Below are 17,870 nucleotides of genomic sequence, written 5' to 3'. Positions count from 1 at the left end.
CGTTACAATCGTCACCTTCAAACATTAGAAACACCTGACAGAACGAGAAATAGCTCATACTGTAATAGACTGTCGATTCATCCACTGGAAGTTTGGAGCCGTTTGTTTTTATTGCAAAATGGGAGCCTGTATGGCGTTGTGTTCTCTTGCGAGCTGTGTAAGTGTTTTGTTTTATTTTTCAAGGCATAACTTAGCTAACCGAGATGCTACCTCACATCGTTCCTAAATCGTTAACTGAACTGAAAATAGAGAATAATATAACTAAGGAAGCATATTTATATATAAAAATAATAACATAATAAACCGCGATATTTAAATAGAGAATGTGTGGTTTTGAAGAGTTGTTCGCTGTAAACAGCAGCACACGGAAGTGTGTTCATATTTGCATTGAGATTTATTATAGCAGATCCTCCATGATGGCTTCCTAACAAATAGCAATGATATGATTAACTTAATTATTTATAGAAAGTGTAGCAATGCAGGGAGTGATATTACAGTTAAGCAAAGTCAGCTGTTAATTGTTTTTAAATAATGTAGGCTTTGGTGTGATTTATTTGTGTTGTTTCGATGTGGTGTATTTGAGATTAGCTCATAATCAGGTCATACAGGTTTTTAGTTTTTGTATTAGAGAATAGCAGGTTTCACCTGTAATAGTGTTTCTCGCTCATTTTTAAAGAACTGAAGCGTACAGTGAATTAATTTGTTTAATACTTAAGTGTAAAAGGGAAGCTCGTACCTGTGTATCTCTAAGATATAGCTGGAAAAATGTGGTAATCAATAAAAGAAATCTGATATATTTACAAACCTGATCTGATATAATATATATAAATATATATATCAAATATATTTGTATGTGTTCAATGCATTTATTTTATTTCCAGTATTCATGGTGTTAATTGGAAGATTGGAACCCATACTATGCTGTTTGAGGCACTTTCTGTAAATGTTTATTTCACTGTCAGTCTACTTGCTGGTGCAGCATATACTGCAATACAGGGAAATCTGCTCTAAGTACAGCTAAAAACACTTTATATTATGGTTAGGATTGTTTATAGTTTGTTGAAAAAGCAGTGTTTTTACTTGACACTAGGCCTGTCACGATAACAAATTTTGCTGGACGATAAATTGTCCAAGAAATTATCGCGATAAACGATAATATTGTCGATCTGAGACCATTTTCATCTAGAATAATGATAATGGCATAATAATGCACATATGCCTTTCAAAATTCAAAAACTTTTATTTTTAGACTATTTAACACTGAAAATGGAAAACATTTTAAATATCCACAATAACAATGAACAAAACAACCAAAAACAATAAAAGCAATGGACTATCAGTCTCTGTTAACAAAAAAAATGCACTTGAATAAATACCAAAAACAATAAATAAAATGGATGTAAACAAAATTGCACTTCAAAAAATATTAAACAATAGGCTCAACATGCATTCCATAACAGGCAAAACTGCCTGTTAGGACCTTTGCAAATAAACAAACAAAAAGCCTCAAGCCATATGCAAAAAACTTTTGAAAAATAATTTCTCCAGCAAAAAAAGTGAATTGCAGTCTATGTACACCAATGATGAGAGAGAGAGAGAGATAGTGATTTATGGCAGATTCCGTGCAAGAAATACCAACATGTTGACTTTGTGTGGCATAAGGGGCCGTTCACATGTCGCGCCTAAAAACGCGTGGAAAACGCTAGGCGCGCCGCTTTCTTCCTTGTCAACAAAGCGCTCCGGAAGCGTCTGCCATTTCTAAGCAACCATCAGCTGCGCTCTAGCTCCAAGCTGCGGTGCGCTTGCTGCATTCTGAAAAGTTGAGATGTTTTTATCTCGATGCGGCGCGGACGCGCCTGGAAAAAACGAGCGCGTCGCACCGCGTGCGCGTCGCTTCCATTGTGCGCGCGCAAGCCGAGCGTCTACATTTAAAATAACGAATTTGAGCGCGCAAAAGACGCTACATGTGAACGGCCCCTAAGGCAGGATCTCTCAGGAGTAGCAATGTTGCCAGCTGTGCTAAACGTTTTAGGTGCATGTGCATGTTTGTTGTGTTACCGGTTTTAGTCTATACTGTTTTACAACAAATGCGACATACCGGCTCGCTCAGGTTAAGTGGTTCACCACGGTCATTCGTTTTGAATCCGAAGTGCTCCCACACGGCAGCTGTCGCGTTTGGCTTTGAAACCAATTCCATGTCACAACTTGCGTCTCGTCTTTTTGCTCTTCTCTACAGTCGCCTCAAGCACTCCCGCCTTCCCACACAAAGTCCATGTGACTGACAAGCGCCGCCTCCCCAAAGACAATGCAACTGACAAGAGGGTTTGCTTCTCCTACGCTAAGGAAACGAGAGTTGTCATTCAGTCGCGGATAACAAAAAAGTATGCAAATGAAATTATCGCGGCCGGAAAAATTATCGAGGTCATTTTTTTTTATCGTGCGATTAATCGATTTATCGACTATCGCGACAGGCCTACTTGACACTAATCAGTTGTGCCAGTAAGTCACACCTTCCATTTTGCTTGATCAGTCATACAGATCCAAACAAATTATACAAGTGACACAAAAGTTTGTGTAAGATTTCTGGTAAGATTTTCCTCATATGATGTTTAGCTGATCAGCTGCTCCTAGCATGGTGAATGTTTTAAATTAACTTTTATGCAATACACATAACTGGATTTATAAGGGTCAAAGTCTTTAACTGTGATTTCCTCACTGTTTCCAGTGCAACAAACCAACAAAACAACCCTTCTTCCTTCTTCTGCAGTCATATACAAAATAAATACGTCATGAAGGTCATGAAAATGTGTGGAATACTCTAATGGGAAAAAATAACTTGCACTTATTTCCACTAAAGGAATAATTTAAAGAGGCCAGGAAAAAAGAACATTTTAACAAACATTGAAATATAATTATACATGGTTCAAATATAGACACTCTGTTGGTTCTCATTGTCAAAACAATTTTTTTTGGACAAAAGAATTTTTTTATTTATCCAGGTGCAAATAGCAAATTACTTAATGTCACATTTCAAATTATAAGCATTTTAAATAAATGCTGTCCTTTTAAATGTTTTATTCGTCAAAGAATCCTGAACACAATATTATGATTTAAGAGTTCTTCAGCATATATTCAGGATATTGCTGAAGGATTATGTGACACTGAAGACTGGAAAAAAATCATCTTTGTAGTCACAGGAATAAGTTACACTTTAAAATACAGTGAAATGCAAAACTTAGGATAGTTGCTTTTAAATGGTAATATTATTTCAGAAATCTTTTTTTCAGCCTTTGTGAGCACAAGACATTTACAAGACATTTACAAAACATTAAAAAAAAAAAAATCTCCTGACCCCAAATTATCTTTTTCAGCTCAATATATATTAAATTGTATAATGTGCAGATTCCATTGTGAAATATGAGCATTAAACAATAAATGCTTGAACTGGTGCAATAATTGCTCTTTTGTTACAGGCCTCGTGTTTGTGTGGCTCAGCTCCATGTCTCCTCTGTGGCTGTTGTCCTTCTTCCAATAACTCCACTGTCACCCGACTGATCTTTTCTTTCTTCCTCCTGCTGGGGACACTGGTATCTGTAATCATGATCTTGCCTGGCATGGAGACACAGCTCCGCAAGGTGGGCCCACCATCAGTTTTCATCTGCCTCACTTGTGCTTTCAGTGCAGTTAATTTTCTGTTTCTGTTGTCTCTTCAGATTCCAGGCTTTTGTCAAGGAGGAACCGCAATACCAGGCATCGAGAACCATGTTAATTGCGACGTGATTGTAGGCTACAAATCAGTGTACCGTATGTGCTTTGCTATGGCATGCTTCTTTTTCCTGTTCACCATAATCATGATTCGCGTAAAGAGCAGCAAAGACCCTCGTGCCGCTATTCAAAACGGGTAAGCCTGGTTTATTATTTATAAACAGTTACATCACTACGCTATTGTTATTGTATTATTTTCTAAATTAATTTAATTGTATTTTATTGTTGACTGTTTTGCTAGGTTCTGGTTCTTCAAATTTCTGATACTAGTTGGCATCACCGTCGGAGCCTTTTTCATCCCGGATGGAACATTTCATGACGGTACATGAAATTTTAGATTGAACTATTCTGTTAACAGCACATAATAGAGCAATTTTCATTTTCATATATTCTCATAGGGAAATACATAAAAGCAATGACAGCATGTCAGTGATGTTAAGCTCTAAATGCAGCAACAGTCATGATAATGATTCTGGGAAGCCATTGTCAAAACGCAGGGCTAAATTTCAAGGGATCTAGAGAATGCCTGGTCTCTTGCAGGGAAGAAGTCAATTACTTTTTAATGACTGTTTTGAATGTTATGAGATGCATGGGAAAAGACCGTATTGAAAGTGGAATAGGATGTTATTATTTTTTCATAGCATATTACATTAGCAGTGAGAAGGCTTTGTTACTGTCTTACCGCAATTCTCATGGTGTGGAATTAAAGATGCAGAACGTTGAACGTGTTCAGAGATCATGGGTAGCTTCCAAAACAAGATCTTGACATAATGTTTTATTTTGGATTGAAGTATAAAAATATGGTCCCATCAGAGAATCATGTTTTATTAAGCATAGTTATAAATCTAGTTTAATATGTTTCTGTCATCATTCTCCCCCTCATTTCTTCCAAACCTGTATGACTTTTAGGGATGTCCCGATACAACGTTTTAACTTCCAATATGATACCGATATTGCAGCCTTCAGTACTAACCGATACAAATCCGATACAATAATCAGCACAAATCATGAATAATTTTACCTATTTCGTTGTGTGGAATGTATGAACGGCTGGATCAAACTGAGAACAAAAGTCAGCAACAGTAAGTATGGGGAAAAAAAACGACCAATTTATTAACTATTGGTTGCATAAATGTGAACCTTTTACATAAGAATATATTAAAAAGAATAAATATTAAGACCCTGATAAATATCTTAATTGAATAAACAAAGATATATTTTTTAAAGTGCAAAATACAAAATTAAAGGTCACTTCAGTTATTTATTTTTTACCGTCAGAAAATGGTAGGAACAGCTGAGAGCAGGAACATAAGAAAAAAATATATTGTTAATGGACCAACTGCTAAAGGTTGAGTGTCCAAAGTTTCAATTTCAAATGCGCGATGAGGTTGGACGTATTAAACTTTCCTGGTTCTGTTCCACCACAGGAAACTTGTGCATGACAAGTGTTGCACTGAGCCACACTGTCTTTTTCGGACTTTAATGAAAAATACTGCCACACGGCCGACATCGCTCTTTTTCTTTGCTACTTCTCTAGAAAGCAGTGTTGTGATCACGTGGGCTTTGCATACTGGCTCTGGACGCTGCTGGATAGAATAGCTGTAACAGAGTTTAGAGCGGAACGGACTGCTTATATCGGAGATTTTTAATGCAGTCCGATATAATCCGATAGAATTTTTTTGGCCTGATATCGGACCTATTTCCGATATCAATATCGGATCAGGACATCCCTAATGACTTTGCATATGCTGTGAGTTTGGGTTTAATTAACGTTCATTTCAGAATGCCACGTGCCATCAGATTTATAAAGGGGAATCATTTAAAAGGGGTCCTATTTTGCTCTTTTACAAAGTCTTTATTTTATTTTCGGGGTGCGCTAGAACTTACTCTCATGCTTGGTGGTTAGAAAAACGCTTTATCTTTTACATAATTTACATTATTACAATAGCTTTCTCCCCAGGCTGGCACAAATGGCTTGATTAGTTCCGGGTTTGATGAAGGTCTGCCTTCCATAAAACGAAATGTGTTGTGATTGGTTGGCTGTCCATGCTATATAGCTAAAGTTAGGCGAATCCTCCACCTCGTCCCTTCCCACCCAGTATTTATTCCAAATTCCGTAGGCTGGATTTATTTGAATGATATTCTAATGGACCACGTTGTGACATCATAGCATCCGGAAAACAAACGCTGTAGTCCAAAGGAGCCGTTCATTGTAGTTCTTGAAAAGGGATTTTTTTTTTAAACTAAATATCTCTGTTTGGAGTGGACTTTGAGATTTGTAACTTTGTCTAGAATTTTAACATATACACCACACACTGTCTAAAATTCAAAAAGTGAAAAAGCATAATAGAACCCCTTTAAAAACCAATGCGAACAAAGGAGAATATTTCAAAATAAAAGCACAGACCCTTAATCTAATTTTACACATTTTGATGTCCGCATATTGAAGAAATTATGGTGGCTGTAGCATTTATGTCCTAAAAAATGGCCAAATATTATAGATTAAGTTGACATTTGAATTAAATGTTGTTTAGATTGTGCAGTAAAGTGTAAAAAAAAAATGGATGCCCTCTGCAGTCATTTGTTATAATGTGCAATGTATATTAGCTCTATTGTTTATAATACATTATGGGTCAGATTTACTAAACAGGTACATCTGGCACAATTTTAACGCAAAAAGACGCAGTTGCAGGCTATTAGTAAAACTGGCCCTATGTGTTTTAATAGTTTTGTTCACTAAAACCATATGAATACTTGCTTTTGATACTTTATTTGAACTATTTTATTATCGCACAAAAAAAAAAAAAAAAATTGTCAGAATAATCGATTGATTACTGGGTAACCAAATTGTTTGTGACAGCCCTAGTCACTAAAAGTGATTGATTACCAACATTTAAAAAAAATATTGATGTGTTTCACTGAAAAAGTCACACAGGTTTGGAAAGATGCGAGTATGAGGAAATAATGACTGAATTTTAATTTTTAGCTACAAACCCATAAGACCTTCATCCATGTTCCGAACACAAATTAAGATGTTTTTGATTAAATCCAAGAGCTTTATGACCCTGCATAGACAGCAATGTAACTAAGCAGTTATTTTTGTTTTCTTTGCGCACAAAAAGTATTCTCGTAGCTTCATAAAATTGCAGTTAAACTACTGATGACTCTTGGATTTCATCAGAAATATCTTAATTTGTGTTACGAAGATAAATAAATGGAAGGTGAAGGTGAGTAATTAATGACTGAATTTAAATTTTTGGGTGAACTGTCACTTTAAGCACATTTAACCATAAGCTACTGAAGCATAACCTTTTTTTTTTTTTTTTTTAAATCACAGTTTGGTTCTACTTTGGTATTGTGGGCTCCTTCCTGTTCATCCTGATCCAGCTCATCCTCCTGATCGACTTTGCCCACTCCTGGAATGAGGTGTGGGCGAGGAAAGCTGAGGAAGGGAACAGCAAGTGTTGGTTCTCCGGTACGTAGAGAGCAGATACACTGGTTTTCACAATAGGTTTGCAAACAGGTGTGTCCCAATCCACTCTTTTCAGAGAAAGAAACATGAGACTATTTCCTATTCCTACAGGTCTGCTGTTCTTCACTATCCTGCATTACGCCCTGGCTTTTGCTGCAATCGTGCTGTTTTATCTCTACTACACCAAACCCGACAACTGTGCCGAACACAAGTTCTTCATCAGCTTCAACCTAATTCTCTGCGTCATCATATCTGTGGTTTCCATTCTGAAAAAAGTGCAGGTAAAGAGAAAGTACTAAAGCACTCTCTGCACCCTAAAAACAACACTATATTAAAATATTAAGCAGCATTAATACCTTAAACATAAAGCAGCAAACAGGAAATGACAAAACCGCTCTAACTAGCTGTTTCCAAATATGCCTCAGCACACATATCCTGACATGAATGCTGATTTATAATAATGTGCATAAGAAAGCAGTCTCTCGTTGTACTGAAGGTCATCTACTGTTTACATTAGCCTCCAGCTTTTGTCTTTGTAAGGAAACTTCTTTGTTTCCTTCTTTGCATACAGAATATCAATGCTGGCCTGCCACAACAGATGAGCTTTCTTCACTGTGCCAGCCATTATGAAAATCTGCGGTTTATGCTCAGTAGTTTCATACAAGATAGATAAAATCTGATGTGTGCTTTACTAAATATGTTTCGTCATTTTTGGATGTGTTTGCAGGATGCCTCACCTCAGTCTGGTCTGCTTCAGTCCTCTATTATTACTATGTACACTATGTACGTCACCTGGTCAGCCATGACCAATAATCCTAGTAAGTTAAATCTCAGAAAATATTTACTCTCTGACTTTGGTCTCTCTTTTTCATTTCATGAGTTTATATTTTGTTCCTACTCAGGCTGATGCAATTTTTTGGTGAGTTTTGTGGTGCATACAAACTAGATGCTTAACCTTTGTAGTCTCCTAAAGCTTGTTAATATCGAATAAAGCCAAATTACTTTTTAGCATCCAGATTTGATCAATTTAACTCACTATCCTCACCAGTCAAAAGTTTTTAAATAGTAATGTTTTTAATGGTTTTAAAGAAGTCTCTTCAGCTCACCAAGCCTGCATTTATTTGATCCAAAATACAGCAAAAACAGTACAATTTTGAAATATTTTTACTATGTTAAATAACTGCTTCTTATTTGAATATATTTTATAATGAAATTTATTCCTGCGATCAAAGCTAAAATTTTCAGCATCATTACTCCAGGCTTCAGCATCACATGATCCTTCAGAAATCATTCTAATATGCTGATTTGCTGTTCATATAAACATTTTTTCTATTATTATTATCAATATTTAAAACGGTTGAGTTAAATTTTTTTTTTTGAATTCGTTGAATAGTAAGATCCAAAGGTCAGCATTTGTCTGAAATTAAACACTTTTGTAACTTTATACACTACACAATTCGAAAACCTTGGAGTCAGTATAATTTATAAATAATAGAAATTAATACTTTTATTAAGCAAGTATGCTTTAAATTGATCAAAAGTGATGAGAAAGACATTTATAATGTTTCAAAATATTTCTATTTCGGATAAATGCTGTTCTTCTGAACTTTCTATATATCAAAGAAGAAAGCTCAGCTGTTTTCAAAATAAAAATAATAATGTTTTTGAGCAGCAAATCAGAATATTAGAAAGTTTTCTGAAAGATCATGTGACTGGAGTTACATTTAAAAATATATTCAAATAGAAAACTATTTTAAATAGTACAAATATTTCAACATAGTATTGCTTTTGCTGTACTTTGGATCAAATAAATGCAGGCTTGGTGAGCAGACTTATTTAAAAAACACGAAAAATCTTACTGTTCAAAAACTTTTGACTGGTGTATACCTTTTAGTAATCTAGATAAGCTTTAAAATGATTAGCTGACCACTAAGTGTGAAGTGTTTGATCATAGTCTTCAGTAGGGAAGTATGTGATCAATTGCGGTAGTTTTTACTTTTTTAGTTTCTGTATGTTCACTTTTAAACCTTTCATTTGTCTGGCTCCACCCATAGATCGTGAATGTAACCCTAGTTTGCTCAGCCTGGTGTCCAATATCAGCACAACTGTGGCCATGCCTACAAGCTCTCCTGGGATGGTGCAGTGGTGGGATGCTCAAGGCATTGTGGGACTGGTTATCTTCCTCTTCTGCACCTTTTATGCCAGGTACATTAAGCAAAACAAACATTTTTGAACATGATTTTTGCTTCTTTCATTGAGCTATGTTACTATCAGTATTTGCTATTAAAATGCATTAAGACCATCTCAAGTACATTTCAACATCAGCTATTGTAGTTAACTTCAATAGCGTGTCTTCCATGCTGATTCACTGTACATTACAATTTGACATTCACAACCAGCTGCACAGAAACAGGGGTTGTTTGATTGATTAGTGGTGTCAGATGTTGACACCTGTAGGCAAGGTCCAAAATTAATATTTGCCAAGCAGCAACTGTGAGTTCTAATTGGCCTTGGCAAGTAGACAAAAGAGTCACTAGTTAAAAGGTAAATGTGTTATTTTATTAGTTATAGAAATTGTGCTTGTTAAAGCGATAGTTCACCCAAAAATAAAAATTACCCCATGATTTACTCACCCTCAAGCCATCCTAGGTGTATATGACTTTAAGTTTTTCAGGCGAATGTAATTGGAGTTATATCAAAAAATGTCCTGGCTCTTCCAAGTTTTATAATGGCAGTGAATGGGCGAGACCATAATCTCTAGCCTCCGCTAACTGTCGCGAAACATAAGACGTAGGTGCAGTGTAAGCTCTGGTGAGAATATGCTAGTCTCACAAGAACCAAAATTGTTTACATCAAATAAAAAGCAGTCTCCTCTTGGCTTATATCAAAATCCTCCAACATTTGTTTACAAATCCTCATTTTGTACTTCTGATTTGTTACTGGTGTTTCGTTTTACTCTCTTCTCTACACTTATACAGACAAATCGATTCACTTCAGAAGGCCTTTATTAAAATCTTAAACTCCATTCACTGCCATTATGAAGCTCAGAAGAGCCAGGATATTTTTTAATAAAACTCTGATTGTATTCGTCTTGAAGAAAGTCACCTAGGATGGCTTGAGGGTGAGTAAATCATGGGATCATTTATAGGTGAACTATCCCTTTAAATAATGTGCTTCGTAAAAAATCTTTTGTATTCAGTTTGTGTCAACACTTCTTTAGATTTTTTTTTTTTTTGATTGATCATAATCCTAAAGTTTTTAATAAAAAAAAGTTCTTTGGAAAAGTTTTTGGAAGTTAAAATTAGATTTCAAATCAGATTTTTATTCATTTTCATTCAGTCTTTTGAATGGCACTAATATACAGGTGCATCTCAATAAATTAGAATGTAGTGGGAAAAGTTAATTTATTTCAGTAGTTCAACTCAAATTTTGAAACCTGCGTATTAAATAAATTAAACGCACACAGACTGAAGTAGTTTAAGTCTTTGGTTTTTTAAATTGTGATGATTTGGCTCACAATTAGCAAAAATCCACCAATTCACTATCTCCACTAATTAAAATACTTCACATTTTTAGTGAATTGTTGGCCTTCTTGAAAGTATGTTCATTTACTGTATATGTAAGACTCCTCTGACGTTGTCTGTGGTTCAGGAGTGGCTTAACAAGAGGAATACGACAACTGTAGCCAAATTCCTTGACCCGTCTGTGTGTGGTGGCTCTTGATGGCTTGACCCCAGTCTCAGTCCATTCCTTTTGAAGTTCACCCAAATTCTTGAATCGATTTTGCTTGACTCTTAAGGCTGCGGTTCCCTCAGTTGGTTGTGCATTTTTGTCTTCCACACTTTTTCCTTCCACTTAACTTTCTGTTAACATGCCTGGATACAGCACTCTGTGAACAGTCAGCTTCTTTGCCAAAGAATGTTTGTGGCTTAGCCTCCTTGTAAAGGGTGTCAATGATTGTCTTCCGGACAACTGTCAGATCAGCAGTTTTCCCCATGATTGTGTAGCCTAGTAAACCAAACTGAGACCATTTTGAAGGCTCAGGAAACCTTGGGAGGTGTTTTGAGTTGATTAGCTGATTGGCATGTCACCATATTCTAATTTGTTGAGTGAATTGGTGGGTTTTTGTTAAATGTGAGCCAGATCATCACAATTAAAAGAACCAAAGTCCTAAACTACTTCAGTCTGTGTGCACTAAATTTATTTAATAGAATTTTCCATGATTTGACAAATTTTCTCAATTTTTTGCCTTCCATTGGCAAGTGTACATTTTTCCATATCAGACAAAAACAACCTCTCTCCATTTGAGCTCTACCTCCAATCTGTCTCCTCATCAATTATATATCTGAGTCTGAGAGAAGTGAACGTCATTGTCATGCTGGTGTCCATGTGATGCCTTTTCTCTTTTCAGCATCCGTTCATCCAGTAACGCACAGGTGAACAGGCTGATGCAGACAGAGGAGGGGACAGGCACTGTGGGAGAGAAGGAGGTGGGCGAAGACGGACTGCAGCGTGTCATGGATAATGAAGAGGATGGCGTCACATACAACTATTCCTTTTTCCACTTCCACCTCTTACTGGCCTCTCTCTACATTATGATGACACTCACTAACTGGTATAAGTAAGTGCTCATTGTTCCACTTTTTAACTAAATAATATTATCATTATTTTTAAATATAAATAAATATATTATTATTTTTTTCTTTCTGCCTTTTCCTTACATCTATCTTCAGACCTGATATAACTACTCAGGCAATGCAGAGCACTATGCCTGCAGTGTGGGTGAAGATCTGCTCCAGCTGGCTGGGTCTAGGGCTCTACCTATGGACACTTGTGGCTCCTGTCATTTTCCCCAATCGAGACTTCAACTGAGCTGGAGTGGGTGAGACTCTCACTCACCCATTCAAGCTGGCCATGTTTGTGTTATGTTAGAAATACTACAATCTCCAAAAAACATTAAATAGCCAAGACAGAAAGCAATTCAAATCTGAAACAGAGATACCTAGACACTTACACTTTTAAAAAAAATCGCATGGACAACAGCAAAAGTATATGATGCCATGACAAGTATTTAAAAACAAAATGACACTTAAGTCCATTTCAGTTGTTCAGTAAGTTAATACATGATGTGAGGATTCCTGCTGGGCTGACACCATTAGATTTTCCAGTCTTCTCATTACTGACACTTAAAGCACACATTTTTTTAAAAATAATATAGCTGTGCAAAAATGTCTGTTTGAAGTAATGCTCGAGTGAACGGCAAATTCCGTTTCCGTTGTGCTTTGATTCCTCTTTCCTTTTATCTCATACTCGTGTCCTTAAGATAAAAGAGCTATAATGCAAGTAAAGCTAAGGTGGATGGACAATTAAGGAAATGAGAAGCACCCTTTTTGCTTAATGAATGATTCACTGCTGTCTCCCTTCTTACTCTACCATTCAAATGTTTGGAGTCTGTAAGTTTTTTTGAAAGATGTCTCTTATGCTAGACAAAGCTGCATTTATTTGGATAAAAATACAGTAAAAACACTAATATTGTGAAAAATGTAGGGCTGTCAAATGATTAATCGCATCCAAAATAAAACGTTGTTTACATACTATATGTGTGTGTGTACACACACATACATGTATATATTAAGGAAAAATATTCAGATTTGTATATAAAATATTTTAATTTATAATAGAGCTACAAAACGATTAGTCACAATCAGTTCAAAATAAAAAATTTTTGCATACTGTGTGTGTGTACTGTGTATATTTATGTATATATAAATACACACATGTATGTATTAAGGAAAAATAATAGATTTATATGTAAAATATTTATATTTATATATAATAAATTATATAAGTGTTTATATATAAATACATATAATACATACAAATATATATTTTTAAATATATACATGTGTGTTTATTTATATATACAAAATATACACTGTTTACACACACATAGTATGCAAACAAATTTAATTCTGAATCAATTAATCATGACTAATCGTTTTGCAACTGTAATATATCATCTAAATCAGCGGTTCCCAAGGAGGGGGCCTCAGTGATCCTCCAGGGGAGCCGTGAGATATTTTAAAATTATTTAAAAATTTTAATTTCATTATTAATATGCTAAATGAAAATAATAAAAGCACAGCCTCTCTCGTGTTCTGTGATTGATTACTTCAGACTCGGTGCAGCCACCGCACTGTTAAATACAGACTGAATGGCGGCTCCAATCTTCCAAACGCTGTACGCAAACTAATGTTACATCTCTCGGCTGCATGCATGAAGCAAACCATCGTGCTAATGTAAAGGAAAAGACAATTAGTGTAATAAAAATGAATTTGCTCGTGCCCAATGTATAACACTTGTGTATATCAGAGTCATACATTAGACACGCATAAATCCGCTATTGATTCACAAACTATGCGCGCTCTCGGGGCTCTGATCCCTATCGTATTTTTGCGTGAAATTTCAAAACATTTGCCTAGTTGTCCAAATTATTGTCCTGTGATTGTTTTATAGAGGAGTGAGGCTTGGTGTGTTTCAACAGATTTACAATGTATTTGCTGTATTTTGAATTAGTGTATATATTTTTTTAAATAGATACAAACAGTAGCTATTCAGTCAGTCAAGTTTAAAGGGATAGGTTTAGTGGTCTTTTGGTATCTCCCTGTTGTACGGCAGATTCACTTATTTAAGAAAAAGTACTCTGAAGTTGTAAAGAATGTCTGAAGTAAAGAGTTCAGGAGCTTTAAATCTATATATATATATATATATATATATATATATATATGTATATATATATGTATATATATGTGTGTGTGACCCTGGACCACAAAACCAGTCTTAAGTCGCTGGGGTATATTTGTAGCAATAGCCAAAAATACATTGTATAGGTCAAAATTATTGATTTTTCTTTTAAGTCAAAAATCATTAGGAAATTAAGTAAAGATCATGTTACATTAAGATTTTTTGTAAAATTCCTACTGTAAACCTATCAAAACGTAATTTTTGATTAGTAATATGCATTGTTAAGAACTTAATTTGGAGAACTTTAAAGGTGATTTTCTCAGTATTTTGATTTTTTTGCACCCTCAGATTCCAGATTTTCAAATAGATGTATCTCGGCCAAATATTGTCCTATCCTAACAAACTATACATCAATAGAAAGCTTATTTATTGAGCTTTCATATGATGTATATATCTCAGTTTTGTAAAATTTAACCTTATGACTGGTTTTGTGGTCCAGGGTCACATATATATATATATATATATATATATACACACACAAAAAGTTAGATATGAGCAGAGGTTTTCTTTAAAGATTATAAGGTATATTTAAAGTTTGTTTGAATTTTGAGGTTTTTTATAACATGCAGTAGAAGAATAATAAGGCAAAACAAATGTTTTGGTTAATAAAAAAGGTTTAAAAATAAATATTTTTCTCTTTACTGTGGAAGTACAGTATAAGAGGACATGTCAGGTGTAGGGGGGCCTTGCAAAATTGACCGGAGAAGGAGAGGGGCCCCAGAGTAAAAAAGGTTGGGAACCCCTGATCTAAATTATAGTATAGTATCTATAAGTATAAATATGTAGACATAAATATTTTTTAAATTTATACGTGTGTGTGTGTGTGTGTGTGTGTGTGTGTGTGTGTGTGTGTGTGTGTGTGTGTGTGTGTGTGTGTGTGTGTGTGTGTGTGTGTGTGTGTGTGTGTGTGTGTGTGTGTGTGTGTGTGTGTGTGTGTGTGTGTGTGTGTGTGTGTGTGTGTGTATATATACACACACACAATAAATAAACAGAGTAAACGCACAGTACGCAAACAAACTTATTTTGAATCGATTAATCGTTTTGCAGCTCTAATATTTAATCTAAATTATACATTATAAATATTTTTTAAATATATACACTTATTTTGGATGCAATTTATCGCGATTAATCTTAATTCAATTTAAAACAACTGCTGTCTGTTTTACTATATGTTAAAATATCATTTATTTTATTTTCAGAAGCCTTTACTCCAGTTTTCAGTGTCACGGGATCCTTCAGAAATCATTCTAATATGATAGGTGCTCAAGAAACATTTATTACATTATTAATAGTGAGAACAGTTGTGTTGCTCAATATTTTTATTTAGCATTTATATGAAATGGCAGTTGCCATAACTGCCATTTTGATCAATTTATTTCATCTGTGCTTAATGAAAGTGTTATTTTATGTAAAAAAAAAAAAAAAAAAAATCCTACTGACCCCAAACATTTGAACAGTAGCGTACTTCTAGCATAGGAGTCGCTGTGTCTCCACACATGAAGAATAAATGAATGAAATAAGTTATATGAACTAGTTGCTTTTACCAATATCCTCAATAATTCACTTCTTATGGTTCTTAAGGTTTCGCTGTCATTTCAAACTCAGAATGGCTGTTAGTATGTTTTATAAAGCCAATATTGCTAGTTTATCTTGTTTAGCATTAAGGTAACAAAACTACCTGTCGGTTTAACAGGTGCAAGCTACTCAAACCTGAGGCCACACATTTCCAGTCTAACAAATAAACTCAATAACTCTCCTACAGACCATCAATGTAGTGGTCCTAGCCACGAATTCAAATATGCATGATACTGCTGCTAGAAACCTACTCTACCTGAAGATGAAACCTTTTTTACAGTGATAGCATTTCAACTTCAGGGTTCAATGCATTGTACAATAGCCACTATATAATATACATTTTCACTCCGATTTAGCACTTTTTTCTCAAGCAATGGGGAAAGAGGGCCACGTGCGCAGAGGGGCTTAAACAGGGGACCGTTTTCACTCCGTGTCCTCTCTAGAGCCTTTTAAACTTGTGCATCCAGCAGATAAGCCCAATCTGACACACCCTTCCCTCGTACAACTCACTACACCACACTCCACCGTAAGATCACACACTCTGACCGGGGTTTCCCGTACTGCCATGAACAACAGACTGTGCTGTAATATTAATCGCTGATCCAAATTAATATACTATGGTGCTGCCAATCCATCAGAGGCACTTGTTAGCATATCTAGCTATATTGTTGTTTGGCAGAATACTTGTGTAAAAGGTACTTCAGTGTGGCAATAGGTCATTTAGTGTGGAATAACACATTAAAATAGCACTTCAGTTCAGGGCTAGGTAATGTGTTAAAATTGCTATATTTAATGGGTAGATGTTTCTGAAATCTGATTGTTAATCCTTCCGCCTGTGACACTTTGAACACTTTTAGTGACTCACTTAAGTTTTTGTTGTTTGTTTTTTGTTATTAATTTGTAAGCACATGCTGGAGTAAAATTCCGTAAGAATTTTGTGAAGATAAAAAGCTAAAAGTGACCATACGTGTAATTTACAATTTATGAAAAGCAAAATATGACGTTGGCAAATTTCGTAACTCTAAGTATTGTGGCTGTCTGCCTCAAGTCATTCGGTATTGCCTGTGCTATGCTTGTGACATTGGAAGAAACTGATTGCAAAGTATGTACTGAAAGTGTATTTGAACTTTTCCCAAAGTAATAGTTTAACGCAAGCATGACGGTTCATGTAGTCTATTATTAGAAGCAACATGCAAGATTAGTAATTCTTCATGTGCCTTTCTATGATAACTTCTTATCAAAAGTGACCAGGATTATTTCAGACCTGTGAAAAAGTGCCTTTGCTGTTTTATAACATTTCATTTTTTTCATACCATTGACAATATTGCTCTTTTAGTTGTTTCTGTAGAGGTACAGTACTACTGTTTCAGTGATCTGGTGTTGTTCAATCTGTGCTTAATGCTGTATATATTTCAATAAACTTGTGTAAACTGTTGGTTAGTTAGAGTCGAGTCTTTACAGATCTACTGTACTGATCTGACTGCCAATCTAAATGAAAAGTGTGTGACTTTATTTTTAGATGTAGAATTTATATCAGAGCAGTGATTGATGTTTGTTTGTTTATTGCTCAACAACAATAATATTTTTGCTCAATTATCTTTCGCTATACAATATTTAAATATATTATAATTTTTATATATACACTACCAGTCAAAAGTTTTTGAACAGTGAGATTTTTAATGTTTTTTTTAAAGTCTCTTCTGCTCACCAAGCCTGCATTTATTTGGTCTAAAGTACAGAAAAACTGTAAATTTTTGAAATATTTTTACTATTTAAAATAACATTTTTTTTAATATAAATATTTTTAAAATGTAATTTATTTCCGGTTTTAAATCTGAATTTTTAGCATCATTACTCCAGTCACATGATCCTTCAGAAATCATTCTAATATTCTGATTATCTGCTCAAAAAACAATAACTGATAAATAGAAAGTTCAGAAGAACAGCCTTTATCTGAAACAGAAATCTTTTGTAACATTATAAATGTCTCTATCATCACTTTTGATCAATTTAAAGCACCCTTGCTAAATAAAAGTATTAATTTCTATAATTTCTTTCCAAAAAAAAAATACTGTATTGAAAATAAGCTTTTGAATGGTAATAGTGTATAATGTTACAAAAGCTTTTTATTTCAGATTAATGCTGATCTTTGGATCTTTCTATTCATTAAAGAATTCAGTAAAACAGTGTACTTAACTGTTTTAAATATGGATATTAATAATGATAATAATAATACAAATCAGCATATTAGAAT

At 34.7% G+C, this 17,870-nt stretch overlaps 1 protein-coding gene across 2 annotated transcripts; it reads left to right on the top strand.

Moving 5' to 3' along the window:
- The first annotated feature begins 31 nt into the window (after positions 1 to 31).
- serinc2l (serine incorporator 2, like) lies at positions 32 to 17,049 on the top strand. Of its 2 annotated transcripts, none has more exons than XM_073847086.1 (10): positions 32 to 157; positions 3,474 to 3,635; positions 3,714 to 3,901; positions 4,007 to 4,086; positions 7,103 to 7,240; positions 7,349 to 7,518; positions 7,965 to 8,055; positions 9,292 to 9,442; positions 11,649 to 11,858; positions 11,971 to 17,049. In XM_073847086.1, the coding sequence occupies exons 1-10, from the start codon at positions 119 to 121 to the stop codon at positions 12,107 to 12,109; spliced, it is 1,368 nt and encodes a 455-aa protein (XP_073703187.1). In that variant the 5' UTR covers positions 32 to 118; the 3' UTR covers positions 12,110 to 17,049. The 2 variants fall into 2 exon arrangements, with proteins under 2 accessions (XP_073703187.1, XP_073703188.1); XM_073847087.1 differs by lacking the exon at positions 32 to 157 and adding an exon at positions 2,334 to 2,499.
- Positions 17,050 to 17,870: the final 821 nt, after the last annotated feature.

This window comes from Garra rufa, chromosome 9, assembly GCF_049309525.1.
Source record: "Garra rufa chromosome 9, GarRuf1.0, whole genome shotgun sequence".
NCBI lineage: Eukaryota > Metazoa > Chordata > Actinopteri > Cypriniformes > Cyprinidae > Garra > Garra rufa.
This window is presented reverse-complemented; position numbering and strand designations above follow the sequence as displayed.

Bases quoted from the DNA above. Each gene is read 5' to 3' on its own strand.
- serinc2l (XM_073847086.1), top strand. From the start codon at position 119: ATGGGAGCCTGTATGGCGTTGTGTTCTCTTGCGAGCTGT. The intron at 3,902-4,006 runs GTAAGCCTGGTT...CTGTTTTGCTAG, and splicing joins CGTGCCGCTATTCAAAACGG to GTTCTGGTTCTTCAAATTTC. The intron at 8,056-9,291 runs GTAAGTTAAATC...CTCCACCCATAG, and splicing joins AGCCATGACCAATAATCCTA to ATCGTGAATGTAACCCTAGT.